This window comes from Podarcis filfolensis (assembly GCF_964270895.1).
Source record: "Podarcis filfolensis genome assembly, chromosome: 6".
Classification (NCBI taxonomy): domain Eukaryota; kingdom Metazoa; phylum Chordata; class Lepidosauria; order Squamata; family Lacertidae; genus Podarcis; species Podarcis filfolensis.
Genome location: NC_139609.1, coordinates 84,045,136 through 84,064,384, shown reverse-complemented (window position 1 = coordinate 84,064,384; position 19,249 = coordinate 84,045,136). Strand labels below are relative to the sequence as shown.

The window sequence follows — 19,249 nt, the reverse complement described above, 5'->3', positions numbered from 1 at the left end:
TCAGGTATACTGGATCGAGGCCGTTTAGGGCTTTAAAGGTCAGCACCAACACTTTGAATTGTGCTCGGAAACGTACTGTTGCGGGAGGCAGTGGAAGACAGGAGTGCCTGGCGTGCTCTGGTCCATGGGGTCACGAAGTGTCGGACACGACTAAACGACTAAACAACAACAACAAATTTATTTGAAATCCAATTTTAACTATTTAGTTTAATTCAACAAAATTAATGAACTTGATCCAGTGATACTAGCTTTTCAAAGTATGATAGTCATTTACACTTCAAGCACCCCCTGCCAACCCTTGTCTTCTTAGTCCCTCACTAGTTAATCTCCCTGTGGCCTGCAGGCAGCAGCACCCTCTTTGGGAACCCGTAGAGTAGACCAGGGGTCAGCAAACTCTCTCAGACCTTGTGGGGGGTCGGACTATATTTTGAAGGAAAAAAAAAATGAACGAATTCCTATGCCCCACAAATAACCCAGAGATGCATTTTAAATAAAAGCACACATTCTACTCATGTAAAAACACACTGATTCTCGGACCATTCGCAGGCCGGATTTAGAAGGCGATTGGGCCGGATCCAGCCCCCAGGCCTTAGTTTGCCTACCCATGGAGTAGACATCCCTATGCATTTCTGGCCTCCACCAGCAGAGGGCACCCTGCCACTAGGGAGGCCGCCCACTGCAGCTGCAGAAAACGTGGCCCAGAATGGCTCAGAAAAGGAATGGTATGGGAGCGAGAGTAGAGCTAGGCCAACCATAGGTTCCCCTGGATCCTAAGGCAGTCTAGCTCCTGGCATGGGGCCAGATTCAGGCATCATGGCTGTACCACCTAGAAGGTGGTGCAGCAGAATTTGTCAACAAAGCTTTCCCCTGCCCTCTTCTGCCGTGGCTGGCATAAGAGGCAAGACTTCAGATGTGACAATGGCTCCCCTGCTTCTGCCTTTCTGCTCCCTGGCCACAGTTAGGATTGCTCTGTTGCTCATTAACCACTCATTATGTCAAAGCTTTCTGCATCATTCCCTGCTGAATGCTTTGTTATTATTTTCCCCACATTGCAATGATCAGTTTCTTCACAAACTCTCAAGAAGCATTTTTTTTTAAATAACAAAAATAGTCCTCATCTCAAGGCTGTTCAGTGCATCTCATCTGTATCACTCCAACACGTCCTTGTCTACATGGCGTCAGCTCCTTGGATATCTCTCGGTGGTTTTCTTCTGAGATGTCACCTCAGCCTTGGCCATTGATTGCCTCTGTAATTATAGTTAAGGCAAACTATCATGGACAAAATACTCCATTGCATTTCCCCCCCAAGGTGGGGGGCAGAAATTCCAACTTGTTGCTACGAAACAACAATGCTCTTGAGAAAAGCCAAGATGAAACATATTTTTTCATTTCTTCACACGCCGAAAGTGGAAAAATCTGAAACGAAAGAAGAACGAAGATTGTATAAACAGCTGGTACAACTCTAGGATTCTTGACCCATCACCCTCATGAAATCTAAGTAAACCCAACAGGTGTTATTCAGTGCTAGTCCTACTCTGAGTAGACGTACTGAAGCTAATGGACACAATGAACTTAGGTCTATTCATTTTAATAGGTCTACTTTGAGAAGAACCTAGTTGAGTACCACCTAATGTGTGCCATGGTTCTTGTTGTCCCATTTCCACCTCTTCATTGGCTGTCAGCTATGAAGGCGGGGCAATATCTAATGTCATGTGGAACCGGGAGTGAAGCAACAACTCTGTGAGTCCTGTAACATGTATTTATGAAGGGAGCAATCCTAACTCGCCCCCTCAGCTTGGTGAGGCCACTGCTGTGCTCATAGCCCTGCCATATATGGTGGCTGCAGTGGCAGGTGGCAGGCAGAGAGACTGCTGTGCCAGCCTGTGACTGGACCCATGTTAGGCCTGATGTCATCATGTGATGGCAGCGGGGAAGGCTTGGGATTCAATGGCTCTTGGGCTACCATAGCCCCTGGTACCTGTTAGAATTCCTGCTCCATGATTGCAGTCATGTGATTTTTGTCTATCACATGACGGTATATGTTTTGACTCCACAGAGTGGGAAGTGACGGAGACAGGATGTCTGTGTTACTGTGTTCCATGAAGTGGGACTATTGTCCTTTGTTCTTTTTGTCTTTGCTGTCTGATGCTAGAGAGAGAGGGAGCCATGTTGCAGTGCTCCGTGTGTGTTCATATGTAAATAAAAGTAGATTAGCCAAAATGCTGAGTTGCTGAGGTCTGTTATGCAAGTTGCGCAAACTCTGCAGATCCCTAAGTGTGCTGATGTCTGTTGGCATCGGTCGCTGTGATGTTCGGGCAGAAGAAAGCTTTTGAAGCTCCCGAACGATCGACCAGGAGGGAGGGAACATGCCAGTTGGGCATGTGTCTCTGCCAGGGTCCTACACGAGAGTAGGACGAGATTCTGACAGTCCCTCCCTGCTCTCAGAAAGGCCTGCATGTTTGGTAGATGGAAAGGGAAACTTTGAGCTAGCATCATTCCATAGGTGGTAACTGATAGGCAGCTGACTGAAACTGCCTGGGCTTGGTGGAGGGACACCTCCATGCCTTCTAATTCCACCCCACCCCAATCCAAAGGGGGTTTGGATTGCTTTGTTAAATTTGCATTCCAACAGTTTGACTTCCCGCCCGTAAGGCACACTCCTTCATTGTATCGCGAGGCAGATACAATGTTAATTCAGAATTAAGCTCCATCGATTTCATGTTTGCAAAGTAAGTGTCTACCGCAGCCTTGGAATGGTGGAGAGTAATTTTATGGGTGGCAGTGGAGCAGGTTAAGGCATTTATATTCAACCCTTTAACTCCCTTCCTCCCAAAGAGGAATAGTTTCTGTGTGCTGACAGCCATCACATTTAATTTTTAAACACATATTGGATTGCCTATCATTTTAAACAACAACACAATTCAATCGTCAAATCATTAAAAAAACCATAACAAACAAGGCGCGTAAACAGCTCTCTCACACAAAAACACACTTATGTAGTTCCAATCAAGGAATAAGTATGCAAAAATCAATTGTTAAATGGCCCTGCTTAAATCCAATGGCTTTTATCCAAAAAAGACCAGTCACTCTTAGGTCCTGTAACATACAATGAGACAAGTTAGTCACAATTAATTTAATGGATTTCAATGGCGCTTTGGCATGGACAATCTTCTTTTGATAGAGGGCTATTAGATTTACATACCCTCCAAGGACATTAATAGTATAATCCCAAATGCTAAAGCTTTAGAGAAAAGAATTCACTCTGCCAAGTAGGGGAAGCAAGCAGTGCAGAGGAGACCCAGTGTCCAGTCTCCAAGCGGTGACATTCCAGGGGTTCCAGGCACTTACCCAGAGTTTGGTTCCCTTGGAATGGCGGTCACCTGAGACTGTGGTGTCTTTAGTATATATGGTTTATATACAACCTGCACATAAGGGGCTCACTGCATCAACACCCCGGAAGGTCTTGCTTCTCCCTTGGATTCCAGCACAAATCGAGCCTGAGCCTGTGTCCCAGCTTTCAGCCTGCTTTCAGCTCAGCTCACCCACAACTGCTCTCCTATTGTTTTTCTAACAACCAGCCAGGTGGTACTTTTACCTTTACTGCTTCCTTGGATCCAGCAGGGCTCCTTTTATGTTTTATAGTTTCCTTCTGGCTGATAATTTCATTTTTAGGCAAATTGCTGGTTAATAGTCCAGAATGGTTTGCTGATGGAAATTAATGTTACAGAGGGCTCATTTCTTCATGCAAAGCAATAACTCTGCCAAGGAGCTTTGGCACCATCCCTAAATGTCTGCAATCATCTGAAGACACTGTGGTTTAAATGTCTAAGTCTCAGACTCTGCCCTCCGCCTACTCTGTCAGCTCAGTTTTCACACCAGTTCTAATGACAGTAAAGAAGGGTTTGGTGCCATCTTCTGGCTTTCACAGTTATTTAAAACTTCCTGGGAATGGAGAAAATAGTCACTGCATTAGACCCACAAGAGTAGAAACACGGGGCAGAGAAGGCAAGGACTTCTACAGACCAACTAAGTCCCCCATGACAGCATACCCATTCCTCCCAAACTAACTAAGGAAAATCCCCAAAACAACAAACAGGTTTACACAGACTGTGCATGGAAAGAAAAAGAAGGTAAACTGTCCCCAATCCCATCCCCACTAATACCCCTGGCACACCACCTACTATTCCACCACACAGCACAAAACCTCCAGATAAAAACCTGGCAGGCCAAAGGCTTATACCACCTAGCGGACTTCTGCAAAAACAACAAACCTTTATCAACACAAGAAATAAAAGACAAACTAGGAGACACCCAAATGCCCTGGCTAACACATCACCAATTGCATGCCCTCTTAAACAATCCAGTAGTAAAATCAGCAGCAACTAGGCCCTTGACCACCTCCGAAAACCTCCTCCTAACAACAAAGGGACATGGCAAAGGGATGGTATCTGCAATATATAAAATACTACTCTAAAATCCCACAGACCCCCTAGACATGATCAAAAAACCAATGGGAGGACAACATAGGCTATGAGATTAACCCCATCCAATGGACCAGAATGTGGTCTAGACCTCCCTTTAAATCCATATCAGTGAAAAGGAAAGAACTCACTCTGAAACTCACTTACAGATTATACCTAACACAATGGAAACTAGCGCTAATACGCCCAGGAACCTCACCAAAATGCTGGAGAGGATGCACCTCCACAGGCACATACTTCCACATGTGGTGGGAATGCCCCCAAATCCAACTCTTCTAGACAGCAATCATAAAAGAAACGTGCAAAATAACTAAGCAAGTATTAGAAGTCACCCCAGAACTGGCCCTACTAAACATCTTCTAAGATAATGCACACTTACAGCACAAAGAGCGCATAACACAGGTACTCTCAGCAGCTAGAAACATCATAGCCAGACACTGGAGAGACCTATCAGGAGTAAACATGGACCCTTGGTATCAAATAATATGGGAAACAGCCTTATTAGAAAAACTAACCAATAAACTGAAACTGACACGGCGACAAATAGAAGATGACTTCACCCTGGTATGGCTCCCCTTTATAACATACACAGCCCAACAAGACAATAGGAATCCGCCAACAGCATACAAATAAATATGGCTAACCTGATACAAAAACACCCACCCACCCCACTCACACATGAAAACAACGTTCACCACAGCCAATCACAAACAAACAACCACACCCTAGGCCAACTCCAACCTCTCTCACCACCAAAGGAACACAAGCGAATAGTAAATAGTAAAGAGAACCCGTACAAGCAACACTGACACAAAACCCCACACATACATTAGGTAAAGTAGAAATATTGCCACCTGACTCCACAACACGACTCCACAACAACAACAACAACAACAACAACAACAACAACAACAACAAAAATGGTACAGACCAACTAAGTAGATAAAAATGCAGGCTTAGGTTTGAAAGCAAAAAATGAATGAAAGGGGGGGAGGAAATAATTTGGGGTAGCTGTGATTCCTGCACTCAAGGGGGTTGGACTAAATGGCTCTTTGTATCCCTTCCAACTCTACAATTCTATTATTCTACTTGGTGACATCTTGGGCTTCTTGAATGAACAGACAGAAGGGGAAGTGGAAGACTTACCTGCAGCAGGAAAACGGAAATTCGATTTTGCTGAAGGAATTGGGTTGCATTGCCTCCAGTGATAAAGTACTGCTTGTCACACAGGACCCTGATCTCCTGACCCTAGCACTTCTCTAAGCTGGGGTGTCTCCTTCCAGTTCTATCCAAATACAAAGGGGTACTTAGAATGCCCACCTGGGATACTTGGCCTGCATGGCAAACTAATTCTGGCTCTCATTCATAAGAAAAAGCCAGAGGTCACTCCCCCCAAGGAGAGGTGAGAGAGCCTTTAAAAAGCCTTGGTCCCTCACCATTGAGCCACATTGTCTGGGGACTGCTGAGCTTTGGAGTCTACAGACTCCCCAGCTCTGTACTAGAGGGAATTTCAGAACCTGCAGCTTGCCATGCCACAGTGTTAAAAGGGGAGGGGAAAAAACTGAACTTGCAGAAATATTGATGAACACATGGCTGGGAGCAATTCCCACTGAAGCCAATGCAAATTTATTCATGGTTAGGGTTATGCTGTGAAGCACTGGTCATTATCTTTAGCACTGCAACCTTAAAGTAACAGGATTCCTATTTTTTATTATTGAAAAAGTGGCCATCCTGAGTGGCCTCCAGAGAAGCGGACACGGAGCAATGGATCCAAACTACAAGAAAGAAGATTCCACCTAAACATTAGGAAGAACTTCCTGACAGTAAGAGCTGTTCGACAGTGGAATTTGCTGCCAAGGAGTGTGGTGGAGTCTCCTTTTTTGGAGGTCTTTAAGCAGAGGCTTGACAACCATATGTCAGGAGTGCTCTGATGGTGTTTCCTGCTTGGCAGGGGGTTGGACTCGATGGCCCTTGTGGTCTCTTCCAACTCTATGATTCTATGATTCTATGATTCTATGAGTGATTTTTTTATTATTATCTAAAATGGTATGGAATGCCTTGTCCACTAGATGTCTCTGTTGGCTTTCCATATTCATTCTCACGAGCTCTGCCAAAAGTTTATTCTACATTTAAACAAGACACACACAGTAATTTAAATAATTAAATTCCAGGTTCTCCCCAGCCCGCCCCTTCTTTATTCAAACATGATGCACAATAAAATCCCTCTGATTCGATCATCCTCAAACTGTAATGCAAAATGCGGTCACACACACACGTCATTCCTTAAAAGTATATTGACAGCACATGGTGTTCTCCAGAGAATCATGGGAACTGTAGTTTGTTAAAGGCATTGGGAATTGTAGCTCCGTGAGGGATAAGCTGTAGTTCTCAACATTCTTTGGGGAAAATTGGATCATAATTTAACTGCACACATGGATGAACTTTCAAACAACATTTTCATTGACAAGACAAACGTGTGTGTGTGTGTGTAAAATGTAAGATGTGATGTGCGGATATCATACTGAGCATGAACCAATTGATTTCAATGGGAAAGAGATAAAAGTAAGCCTATATTTCCCATTAAAGTAAATGGGACAAGCAGCACAATTCTATACAAGTCTTCTGAATTCAGAGGGACTTGCTTCCAGATAGATGTGCATACACTTTCTAGGGCAGAAATGGGGAGCCTGTGGACCTCCTGATGTTGTGGGACTGCGTTTCCCATCATCCATGACTGATGGCCATACTGGCTAGAGCTGCCACATCTAATGTAGAACATGGTCTATGTTCTGATTGCAGCTTTGATTTGCCTGGAATGTTGCATGTATGGATGAATGGAACTGATAGTTGGGTGAATATTTCATCTCTCTCTCTCTCCCCTTTGCCCTTCCTACTGTTGGAATGTGGCCCTCAAAAGGTTGGCTGGATTCAAATCCAGCCCTTGGGTGGAAAGTGCTTCTCCATGCCCTACTCCACCCCAGTAGAAGATATAGACCTTCACGACTTGTGGCTTGCTAATCTGAATGGAGCCCATCTGTAGGTTGTCCATGTGCTCATCTTTACAGAGTGCTGTCCTCTACTTGAAGGGCTGATAGAGGACAGTTGTATGTTTCAAAGACTATTCCCTCACAAGGGCCGCCCAGTCTAGGGCTGGTTTAAAGACAACAAACAGTAAGAGATACTATGGATATTTGTAGCTGCAGCTGGAGAACAAGCCAGCTACAGTTTTTCCCACTATGATAAGAGGGACTGCATTTCCATTTGTTTCTAAATTTGCAGCTAGACATACAAATGGTCAGATGCATATTTTATGAAATCTGCATACTTTTTTTTAGCAGTACATAAGTGGCCACCCTACTTTGTGACTTTGGTGGCAAAGTGATTGAATGCTTGCTCCTCCACTAAAGTCAAAGGTAAAGGTAAAGGGGCCCCTGGTCATTATGTCCAGTCGTGACCAACTCTGGGGTTGTGGCGCTCATCTCGCTTTATTGGCCGAGGGAACCAGCATACAGCTTCCAGGTCACGTGGCCAGCATGATTAAGCCGCTTCTGGCGAACCAGAGCAGTGCACGGAAACGCCGTTTACCTTCCCACCGGAGCGGTACCTATTTATCTACTTGCACTTTGACGTGCTTTTGAACTGCTAGGTTGGCAGGAGCAGGGACCGAGCAACGGGAGCTCACCCTGTCATGGGGATTCGAACTGCCGACCTTCTGATTGGCAAGTCCTAGGCTCTGTGGTTTAACCGCAGCGCCACCTGTGTCCCTTACTAAAGTCAAAACCTCACCCCTAAAAAGAGAGAGAGAGGGAGAACAAAGGTTCTTCCTGACATGTCAGCTTCCTATTTATTTTTGTATAGAGATGAAATCCAATAGTGTGATCCCCAACCTGCATTCTGAAGTGGTAAAACCGAGATCTGAGTGAAGAGATCTGGGCCAATGATTATCCCATTTGGAGCTAGGCTGCTGAACTGTGGCATTTAAGTACAGCAAACCCAAAGAGTGGGAGGATGTTCCCGCCGCCCTTCACACTCTCTCCTCCTGTAAATGTTTCTTGACCTGCCTCTTTATCCTGCCCAGGAGATCCATAACTGCTAAATGTATTGCTTTCCACTTCTTTGTGTGCTGAAGTTCAATGCAAAACCTCTGCTTTATTTGGTGCGTGGTCCATTGCCAGCCTTCCTTGTGATATTGCCGTCCTTGGAGACCCACAGTGTCACTGAACTGGTATCCTGCATCGCAGCAAGTACCTATTAGCCAGGACTGACTGATGGATTTTCTCTCTCTCCCCTCAAAGTGCAATATGTATTTGCTTCAGTACATGTAGGCTCCCCATCTGATCCTTGTTAGCTGAGCTTTGTTTTTTCTCACTGGAATCAGGAAACAAAAATAAAACAGACCAGACACCTCTCTCTCCTCCAAACCTCCCTCCTCACCCCTTTTTGGCTGTTTGCATAAATGATACCTAGAGGAGGTGGTAGTGTGGGAAAGAGTCACATGACGTGCCTTTGAAACAAGGATTGCTCTTTCTAATAGGGCAGCTCAGCACATAACCCTTCAGCTTATTTCTACTGTGGGATGTTTCTCATAACAACCACCTCCCAGATGTATTTGCCTGGACTGAAGTCTGGCAACAGTTCATCTCTTCTTTTCCAGCACTCATCCAAGCAAACTGGGTGCATACTAAAGTTAGTAGCCACCAGCTATCAATGCTATTTTAAGCCAGCATTTTATAATCAACAGTAACCACCAGTTCTATGGAAGCTTAGAAATAAAGAGTCCTCTTTCAACATGGAGAACAAGCAGTGAGGGTGATGGCTATTGGGAATGGTAGGAAGCTCAGAAGTAGAAGAGCCCATGATCCTGGCGGAGGCAACTATTCCTGGTTTTTGGCCCCATTCTCCCTGTTGAGTTCTGCAAGAGCAAGACTGACACTAAGGAGGGGATGTCTGACAGCCAGTACCACCCAATGGACTGGTTGTAAAGAAGGAGACAAGGCAGGTGATGGCTGTTACTGGAACAATTTGCTGTACTGGAGAACAACAAAATATAATTGATAAATATATGAATGATGCAATCTACAGGTGAACATTGCAATACTAAGTTTAGGAAGCTGGCAGAATCTACATTGACTTGATCTTGGGTTTGGCTTGTGCTGCAAGACATTAAACCCTGACTGTTATAGAAAAGATGCCAAATATAACCCCATCTTGAAAGTCTTCCCTTCTTCAGCCTTAGCTGTGCATGAGTGTCAGGGACTGGAAGGACACTGACAAGTGCGCACTGGGAGCATGGGGGTTGGAGGCCAGTGATTTGTGGAGACCTGTACCAGCCAGGAGGCAAGAAACAGAGGCAGGGGAAGCTTCAGAGCTGGAGTGTGGAGCAGAGGATGGGTCATAAGAAGAGGAGGAAGAGGCAGGCCATGCAAGTGAGGGGCCAGGTGCTTCCCCACCCCCTTCTGCATCCCTGTCTTCCAGAATCAGTAGGGGATTGAAGAGGGAAGAACAGAGACAGCTTCCACACATGTAATAGTAATAATAGTAATTTATTATTTGTACCCCGCCCATCTGGCTAGGTTTCCCCAGCTACTCTGGGTGGCTTCCAACAAAGATTTAAAATACATAGAGCGCATTGCAGTAGTCCAAGCGGGAGATAACTAGAGCATGCACCACTGGCAGATAGGGTCTAAGCCTGCGTACCAGATGGAGCTGGTAGACAGCTGCCCTGGATACAGAATTGACCTGTGCCTCCATGGACAGCTGTGAGTCCAAAATGTGTGTGAGCGGTCTGTCAGGGGGAGGTACATAAGCTGGTGGAAGGAGAGCGGCTCCCTGTTGCTGCAACTGCTCCATAGAGGGCAGACCAGGGATTATATCCTGGATGCTAGACTGGTGTGTATGGGTGTTCGGAGCTGTAGAAACCACTGTAGTTGTCCGCGTTTGACAATAAAGAGTTAACTATCTGCTGTGTGCATTCCTTTGGCTGGGAGGCACCCATGACAGAGATTGCCTTCCGCTTTGATCAAAACAGAAGGCACTGCCTATGGCAACAGATGAAGTTCAGGTTAGGAATGAGGAAGTAAATGAAGATCTTCAGCAGCCAACACATAATGCTGTTTTTAGGTACAGCAAATACAGGTTGAGCAGGAGAAAGCACACACACAAAGCCCTTAGGGGGGAAAAATCCAAGACTGCGCTTGGGGAAAACCCAGCTCAAGCTTTTTTGCTGCTCTGGAAGAATTAAAGCATTGTGTTCCACACACTGCATTCCCGGCATAGAGTATCCTGATGAACAGGAAATATATTTTATGTTGCCCTTTCAATGTTCCCTCTGCACCATTCATTTTAGACTCACAACAGCCCTATGAGGCTGAGCTGGTAACTAGGAGTACTGTGTTTTTTTGACCTCAGGTGGTTGTGGTGAACTGCATTAAAGGACTCCCTGGAAGATACAATAGCCATCTTCAAATATCTGAAGAGCTGTCATGTGGAAGGTGGATGAAATATACTCAGAGTCGCAAAGTGATTTCATGCTCTTTATTCAGCTCATAGTGGTGAGGAGGAATGTATGAATGTCCCCTCAAAGTATCTGCTTTATATACATTATTTACACAATGGGCTGCACATGATTGGCTAGTTCCAGAATTCTACTGTAAGCCAATCAGGTTGTGGATTCACTTCTATCTGGAGCATGATTGGGTGGTTCCTGCCAACCAATCATACTGCTGTATTGTTCTAGGACCAATCAGACTGCTGCCTTTTGGATCCTATTGTTCTAGGACCAATCAGACTGCTGCAGTTTGGATCCTATTCAACTCAGTACATAACAGTGGAGCAAGCTTGTTTTCTCCTTCTCTGGAGGGTAGGACCTGAACCAATGGATTCAAGTTACAAGAAAGGAGATGGAGACAAAGCATTAGGAAGAACTTTCTGACAGTAAGAGCTGTTTGACAATGGAACAGACTCTCTCAAAAGGTGGTGGACTTCCCTACGCTGGAGATTTTAAAGCAGGGATTGAATGACCATCTGTCACAGATGTTTTAGTTGAGATTCCTGCATTGCAGGGGGTTGGACTAGATGGCCCCTGGGTCCCTTCCAACATGGAATTATATGATTCCATGTTTGAAGCTTAATTCTAAAGGGAGAGTCACCTTACCCTGTAGTATATCTATATATTCATTATTAGAATGATGCATTTTTAAGTCAGCCGCCAGGGCTGTCTTAAGCATATCTGGCGCAGTGGTGCGAAGATCCCTCTGGTGCCCCTCCTTTCCCAGAGTTGCCGACCTTTTTTTAGGGAGGATGGTGCTACTGGCGACGTGCCCAGCTTTGTGGGGCTGGAGGAGGTGGGCAGCGGCTGGAAGGCAGCTCCTCCGGCGGGTAAGAGACAGGCTGGACGCGGCAGCTCCCGGCTCAGCTGGCCGCTTTGTGCCATGGTGGCCACGGCAGGCGGAGGCTCCGGGTGCAGCGCGGCATGGCGGAGGAGGGCGTGGGCAGTGAGCTGATGCCAGGAGGTGCTGTGTCCAGCCTCCGCCTCTTCCCTGGCACCGTCCAGAACTTGGCGCCCAGGCACCCTGTGCCACTAGCCTCTATAGGTAAGACGCCCCTGTCAGCAGCAACATCGGAAGGGGGTTTGTTGTACCAACTCAGATTGTTAGTTCAGTTAGCAGTTACTACTATCTGCTTTTTCTGGTATTAGCAATCCAGGGTCTCCAGCAAAAAAATCTTTCCCATCACCTTCTACCTGATCCTTTCAATCAGAGATGCTAGCCAATGATCCTGAGGATTTCTGCATGCAAACCATGTGCTCAGGTTAGGACTTGCCTAGACATACTAAACATTTTTTTTGTTTTTATTTATTTTTTAATGGCAGCTCTAGTTGTAGTGAGCAGACCTTATGGCTGAGCTGTGTATTCTAACAACACGAGTGTGGAGTGTGGTGGAGAAGTGTGGTGGAGTCTCCTTCTTTGGAGGTCTTTAAGCAGAGGCTTGACAACCATATGTCAGGAGTGCTCTGATGGTGTTTCCTGCTTGGCAGGGGGTTGGACTCGATGGCCCTTGTGGTCTCTTCCAACTCTATGATTCTATGATTCTATTCTATGAGCCCTGTTCCTTCTTACCTGGCTGTCTGTTTCCCCAAAAAACCAGAAGTCATCCCCTGAAGCCTGTTGCAACAGTGATGGGGCTGTCCCAAAACATTTAGTTGCCTGAAGCAGAACAGGAAGTTGTACAATACCAAAGCCTCACTCAGTTATTCTGGCACCTGAAACAGAAAACCCCACAAGCCTCTTCCTTTCCCTGGTTGAAAAGGAAAATAGACTAAATAATTAACAATTTGCTGTTCCTTTGTGACACTCAAAATCATCCACCTGAGGATTCTGCCTCCCTCTGCCTAATGGAAGCGCTGGCCCTAAACAGCAGTCTGTAAAACCCAAGGTTGATAAGCATTTTAGTTCTTTTCAAGAGTTCATTAGCAAAATAAATAAAATAAAATAAAATAAAGGTGGAGATTTGCACTGAGATGTCCTACAATGAGAATCTGAAAAAGGATTTCTGAAAAGGGCTACAATATATGAATACAGTTGTGGTTGGTGGGGTGGAACAGCATTGTTTACCTGGCTTCCCAATGTGGAAGTTGCTATCAGAAAGAGGGGCGAGACAGCAGGGAGGTTGGTGTGGTTCAGGCATGGTGGGAGGAGCATTGGGTTGGTTCTGCCACTGTGTCCACACCACACTGACCTCCACTCCTCATTCCCTCCTCCTCTTTGTTGCCAGTAATGACTTCCGCATTGGGAAGAAAGCCATGCCACCCCACCGGCTGCTACTGTTTGAATGGTATTCTATACATCCCTAGGGCCTTTGAGTTTCACCTGCCTGGATTAAGTGTTCTCTAAAGTTTCTCCATCTCTGGGTCAGAGTTTATGAAGTTATTATGGTTTTTGCAATCAAATGATAATATACATTGGAGGAAGGTATTTCAGGTAGACTCAGAGGCCCACTTCTGGGGGACTTTCTCCTTCTTCCCCTAAAGAAAGGGTGTGTGTGTGATTGTACAAATCAGGCCTCCACAAATACAGGTCTCATCCCATGTCCCAAATAGAAGCCAGACCAGTGAATATGATCAGTAATTGCTGTTCTTGCTTTCAGTCTGCAAAAGATAGCCACTCACAATAGATGCATGCCTTCCCCTGGTGTGTAGGTCAAGATCTGGGCTACATGGCTTCTCCACAGCTGGAAAACAACTGTAACATGCCAGGCACCCACTGCTGAAGCCGTCTAAACTCTTAACTATCTACCTGTTATGAAATAATAAATAATTTTGATGAAGCTAGAAAAACAAAATACATATATACCTAGGTATTACCAAAATGTATACCTACTGTTTTACTAAAGGCCTTTCGACTTTGTGCACTCATTTACCAAAGACGTGCTGTGCCAGCGGCGGCGCCTGTCATTCACAACAGCGGTGTTTGTCAGGCTCATTGGTGGTGCTTGTCATTCTCAATGGTGCCGTGCATGCAAAATTAACTCTTACATCAAAATATTATGTTACGTATTGTATTGAGCTGCTATGCGGCAGCGAGGTCAGCAGCACCTTTGACACCTTGGGGGGCAGCTAAACTAAATTTGGGGGCACTGGGTGGATCTTTGCACCCTGGCGGCGCATATGCTAAAGATGTTAGTGCTCCTAGACCTGCACCTGTGCTTGGAGAACTGAGCAACCCCATAGATTACAGCTCTCCCTATTCAAATGTTGCTCCAGCAACCAACAGACACTGCTTTCAAATAAACCTGGGTGTATTACTAGGTTATGCCTCTGATATATCCACTAAAAGGAAGTAACGAAAAGGGAAACCAGAAATAAAGCAAACAAGCTTTGTCCTCCCCTCCCTTCAGAGGTAATTACCAGAAACCGCCTGGGTAACTTCCCTTTCTCGTTGAGATATGAGCACATACGAGGAAGAAATGGTCAATTAATTAATAATTGTTCTGGTCGAGAACTTCTGAGAAGCAGAGTGGGAAAAGGGAAAAGCTGTATTGTGGAAAAGCAAGTGTTCTTCATAAATAAACAACAGAATGGACTCTTGTGGGAAACTGCTGAAATAAGGAGAAGCAATGGAGAACGCAAAAGCTCTAGATGTCGTTCCACAGGTAAAGGAATACATTCTTTCTCCCTCTAGCTGCCAATGGCATTCACTAGGCACAACTAATATGAGCCTGCTTGCAAGCAACTTGTAAACAGCATCAGTGGCGTAGCGTGGGGGGTGCAGGGGGGGCCGGCTGCCCTGGGCGCAACATCTGGGGGTTAGGGTTAGGGGGCGCAAATCCATGGGTTAGGGGGCGCAAATCCACAGGTTAGGGGGCGCAAATTACTTGCCTTGCCCTGGGTGCTGACAACCCACGCTACGCCACTGAACAGCATTGTCTGGGATTTTGTTATATGGAAGCCCCACACTCATGGGATGTTACAGATTGTCTAACATAGGAAGAGGAGTCCATCAATTAAGAATTAAGACTGCAATCCTGTGCACCTCACTTACATGGCTGCTGGGGGATAAGAAGTATCAGTTTGAGTTAGCTTCTTACAGAGCGATCATACAGACTTCTTAATGCAGTATACTTCACAGGATCCACTTTTGTCCCATTGTCAAGATTAAGCAAGCTTAAGTGATTTGGAGATAGCAGCCTAAGAGCCTAGATAATCATTAAGTAACTGTTAGGGACCAAAGTAGATGTGATGGGCACATGTGCATTTATTCCTGTGTCTGCTTCATTCATGTATCAAGTGAGAGTTGTGGTGTGTGTCTCTGTGTGTGTATGTATGTGTGTGCGTGCGTGCACGTGTGCCTATGCTTTACATTAAGTGGATCCTGCAGGCAAGTCGAGTGAGGGTCCCCTCTGCTTTCTTCCCTCACTGCTCACTGTTGCTTTGTATTTTCTCTGCCTTGCTTCAGTACAGTGGTACCTCGGTTTAAGAACAGTCCGGTTTAAGAATGCTTTGGTTTACAAACTTCGCAAAACTGGAAATAGTGTCTTGGGAGATAGATATAAGATATATGTTCAAAAATACAGTAAAGGTTCACTATCTATGCTAGCATTCTATTGATGTTGGAGAGAGACTGAGTTGAGAAATAAGACCAAGGGTGCATATTGATTTGAGAATATATTAGATAAAATGTAAAGAAATATACAATAATATAATAATAATAGTAATATTAATAATAATAATAATAAAGAAATATACAATAATAAGAGTACATTCATTTGTAAAAAAGGAATATACAACGGGATAGACAGGAAGTCCAAAGTGTTGGTACATATATGATTTTGGAATAGTTTTTTGTCCTTGTTTTTTCCCTTTCCCCCTTTTCTTTTCTTTTAGTATATAAACTTTGTATGCATGTTGAAAATTATAGTATAATAAGTCTTGTGATGTAATATGATAATGTTTACCGATGTAACATAAGAACTTTAATAAATAAATATATATATTTTTTTTAAAAAAGGGAAATAGTGTCTTGGTTTGAGAACTTTACCTTGGTCTAAGAACGGAATCCGAATGGTGGAAGGGCACTGGTGGTGGGAGGCCTCATTAGGGAAAGCGCGCCTCGGTTTAAGAACGGTTTTGGTTTAAGAAAGGACTTCCGGAACAGATTAAGTTCATAAACCAAGGTACCACTGTACACATTGAATCATAGAATTGTAGAGTTGGAAGGGATCCCAAAGATCCCTTGTCAGATTTAGGGCAGTGCAGGCAGTTTCCCCCGCATAGGGCACCAAACTGAGGGGGCGCAAAGTTGAGAAGATCCATAATTGAGAAGTTCCTTCTGGGGCGTCAAATTTTGGCCTCAAACAGGATGCTGCACTAACAAAGATTGCCAAAGTCTGCCCCGACCAAGGATCATGGAGTCCAATCCTATAGCTAAAGAATCCCTGACAGATGGTCATCTAACTTCTGTTTAAAGACCTCCAGTTGAGAGTCCACCACCTTCCAAGGTAGTCCAACTCCACTGTAGAACAGCTCTGACTGTCAGAAAGCTCTTCCTAATGTTTAGTTGGATTCTCTGACTAAAGTGAGCTGAGCTGGGGTGGGAGTGGGGAGGTTACAATGCTTGGAGCACTCACATTTAGTGAGAGACACTTTTATCATAGACATTGGTTGGGAGAAAAGAGAGGGGGGACAGATAAGGGGAAACTATGAATTGAAAGTGGAGATGATAAATGTACCTTTCCCTGTCCATCAGTTTTTTAACACAAAAAATCTTTAATGATATATATATATATATATATATATATATATATATATATATATATATAATATGTTTGGATCAATGGACCTGCATCTTCCATTACATGTTTAAAAATGAAAGATACACTTTCTGCTGAACAGATATATGGATATGGCTGGATCCTCACATCTAATTTGGCCCTAAGAACACCATTAGTGCCTTCATCTTCCAGTGTGCAGATCCAGGAGTGCAACAGCTGTAAGATCATCAGCAATTTTTGGTACTTTGGTACTACTACAACTAATCCAGAATGCGGCAGCTAGACTGGTGACTGGGGGTGGCTGCCGAGACCACTGGTCTTGAAAGACCTACATTGGCTCTCAGTATGTTTCCGAGCACAATTCAAAGTGTTGGTGTTGACCTTGAAAGCCCTAAACGGCCTCGGTCCTGTATACCTGAAGGAGTGTCTTCACCCCCATCGTTCTGCCTGGATGCTGAGGTCCAGCGCTGAGGGCCTTCTGGTGGTTCCCTCATTGCGAGAAGCAAAGCTACAGGCAACCAGGCAGAGGGCCTTCTCGGTAGTGGCCCCCCGCCCTGTGGAACGCCCTCCCATCAGATGTCAAAGAGATAAACAACTACCTGACTTTCAGAAGACATCTGAAGGCAACCCTGTTCAGGGAAGTTTTTGATGTGTGATATCTTAGTGTATTTTTGGTCTTTGTTGGAAGCCGCCCAGAGTGGCTGGGGAAACCCAGCCAGATGGGCGGGGTACAAATAATAAATTATTATTATTATTATTATTATTATTATTATTATTACTACTACTACTACTAGTTAGGGTCTTAGTAGGGAGAGCATCTGATTTGAATACAGAAGGTGCCATGTTAGTTTCCACCATATCAGACTAAGGCTACAAGAGGCCTCTGTCTGAAGCCCAGGTGAGCCGATTCTGGTCAATGTAGACAATACTGTGCTAGATGGACCCATGTTTGAAATGGACCAAGTTCTGCTTGCACAATGGGACTTTCCCCACTCCCCACCCCACACATGTGCAGCACCCTCCCACAGAGCAGCTGTAGGGGGGCATGTGAGGGGAAGAACATTCCCTTGTGCAAAGAGCTGATGCAAAGTTTCCCTCAGGGCTACTTGAAATACGATCCCTAATGCAGATTACTATTATTTGATTAATTGTGGCAGCGGGCCCATGATTTCATTAACCACGGATTAAAAATGAGAGCTTTAAAATTGGTTTTTAATCAGAAATGCTTCCCCATGAGATAGTATTTCATGTTGGAGTCAGTGTCACTAAAACAGAATGTTTGCTGGCAGAGCACTCCAAACCCTCTGTGCGCAGGGCTGGTTCTGGTTTTTGGGCTGCTGCCTTAGGTGATGCATTTTAAATGGTTTTCCAATTAACTAGTAAGATTGGGTTTTGTACTCTATTGATCTTATTTATTACACACACACACATGCTTGATGGATAGAAAACCTCTAAGTGGGTAACATCATACTGGTATGATGGAAAACATATTTGTACAGATCAGCTGATTGGATTAGAAAATGCACTAATTCAAAATACCACAGCTAATCTGTATAGTAATGCAAACATTTAAATTTTCTATTTTGTGCCGCCTTTCCAGTTGTCATCCTGCATTATCCACCAAAGAAAATGCCCCACACTATCTTGATCTCCATGTACTTTCTAATTAGCTGAAATCAGGGATGGTGGATCTTCCCAGTTTATACAGTACAGTGGTACCTCGGGTTACAGACGCTTCAGGTTACATGCGCTTCAGGTTACAGACTCCGCTAACCCAGAAATAGTACCTCGGGTTAAGAACTTTGCCTCAGGATGAGAACAGAAATCGTGCGGCGGCTGCACGGTGGCAGTGGGAGGCCCCATTAGCTAAAGTGGTGCTTCAGGTTAAGAACAGTTTCAGGTTAAGAATGGACCTAAAATGGACTGTAAAATTAATGAATGTTAAAATGATGTTGGATTGAAAATAAGTGGCATTAGCAACAAAGTTAATATGAATATGCAAAAATGAATTGATAAATGGATGAAAATATAGAGTTATAATATGTTAAGATATAGAGTTAAGATAAACGAAAGACGGTAAGGATTTGCTGATTTGATTATTTAAATGGGAATACAAAAAGGGGAGGTGTGAGGAGGCCAAGGAAATAAGATAACGAGTTAGGGTTACAAAAATGGATTGTTTTTATTTTCCTTTTCTTATTTCATGTATTTTTCTATGTTTCTTTTATTGTATTTCTTTTTTTTATATGATTTTTTAAATTCATGTCTTTGTAAAACTCCAATAAATATCTTTTTTTTTTAAAAAAAAAAGAATGGACCTCCGGAACGAATTAAGTACGTAAACAAAGGTACCAGCTTTCAGCTGCCAATACGTACACTGGCTGCTTAAATCCTATTGGTGCCAACAGTGCTCCCCCCAAAAAATATATATTTAGGGGTACTCTCATTTTTCCTACTCATATGGAAATACTTCCCCTCAATGAGGCCAAACTTAGATTCAC

General features: G+C 44.3%; 1 protein-coding gene and 1 long non-coding RNA gene across 4 annotated transcripts in view; both read left to right on the top strand.

The window, feature by feature from the left end:
- Positions 1-19,249, top strand: part of LOC310764837 — a 392,409-nt gene that overhangs the window by 146,284 nt on the left and 226,876 nt on the right. The gene's annotated exons all lie outside the window — the stretch shown is intronic.
- The window catches only part of LOC310764493, a 76,629-nt gene continuing 71,679 nt past the window's right edge, over positions 14,300-19,249 (top strand). For all 3 annotated transcript variants that reach the window (XM_083618588.1, XM_083618586.1, XM_083618587.1), the window contains exon 1: positions 14,300-14,630. In XM_083618588.1, the coding sequence (XP_083474714.1) occupies positions 14,595-14,630 (36 nt within the window). In that variant the 5' untranslated portion in view covers positions 14,300-14,594. The remainder of the gene's footprint in view (positions 14,631-19,249) is intronic.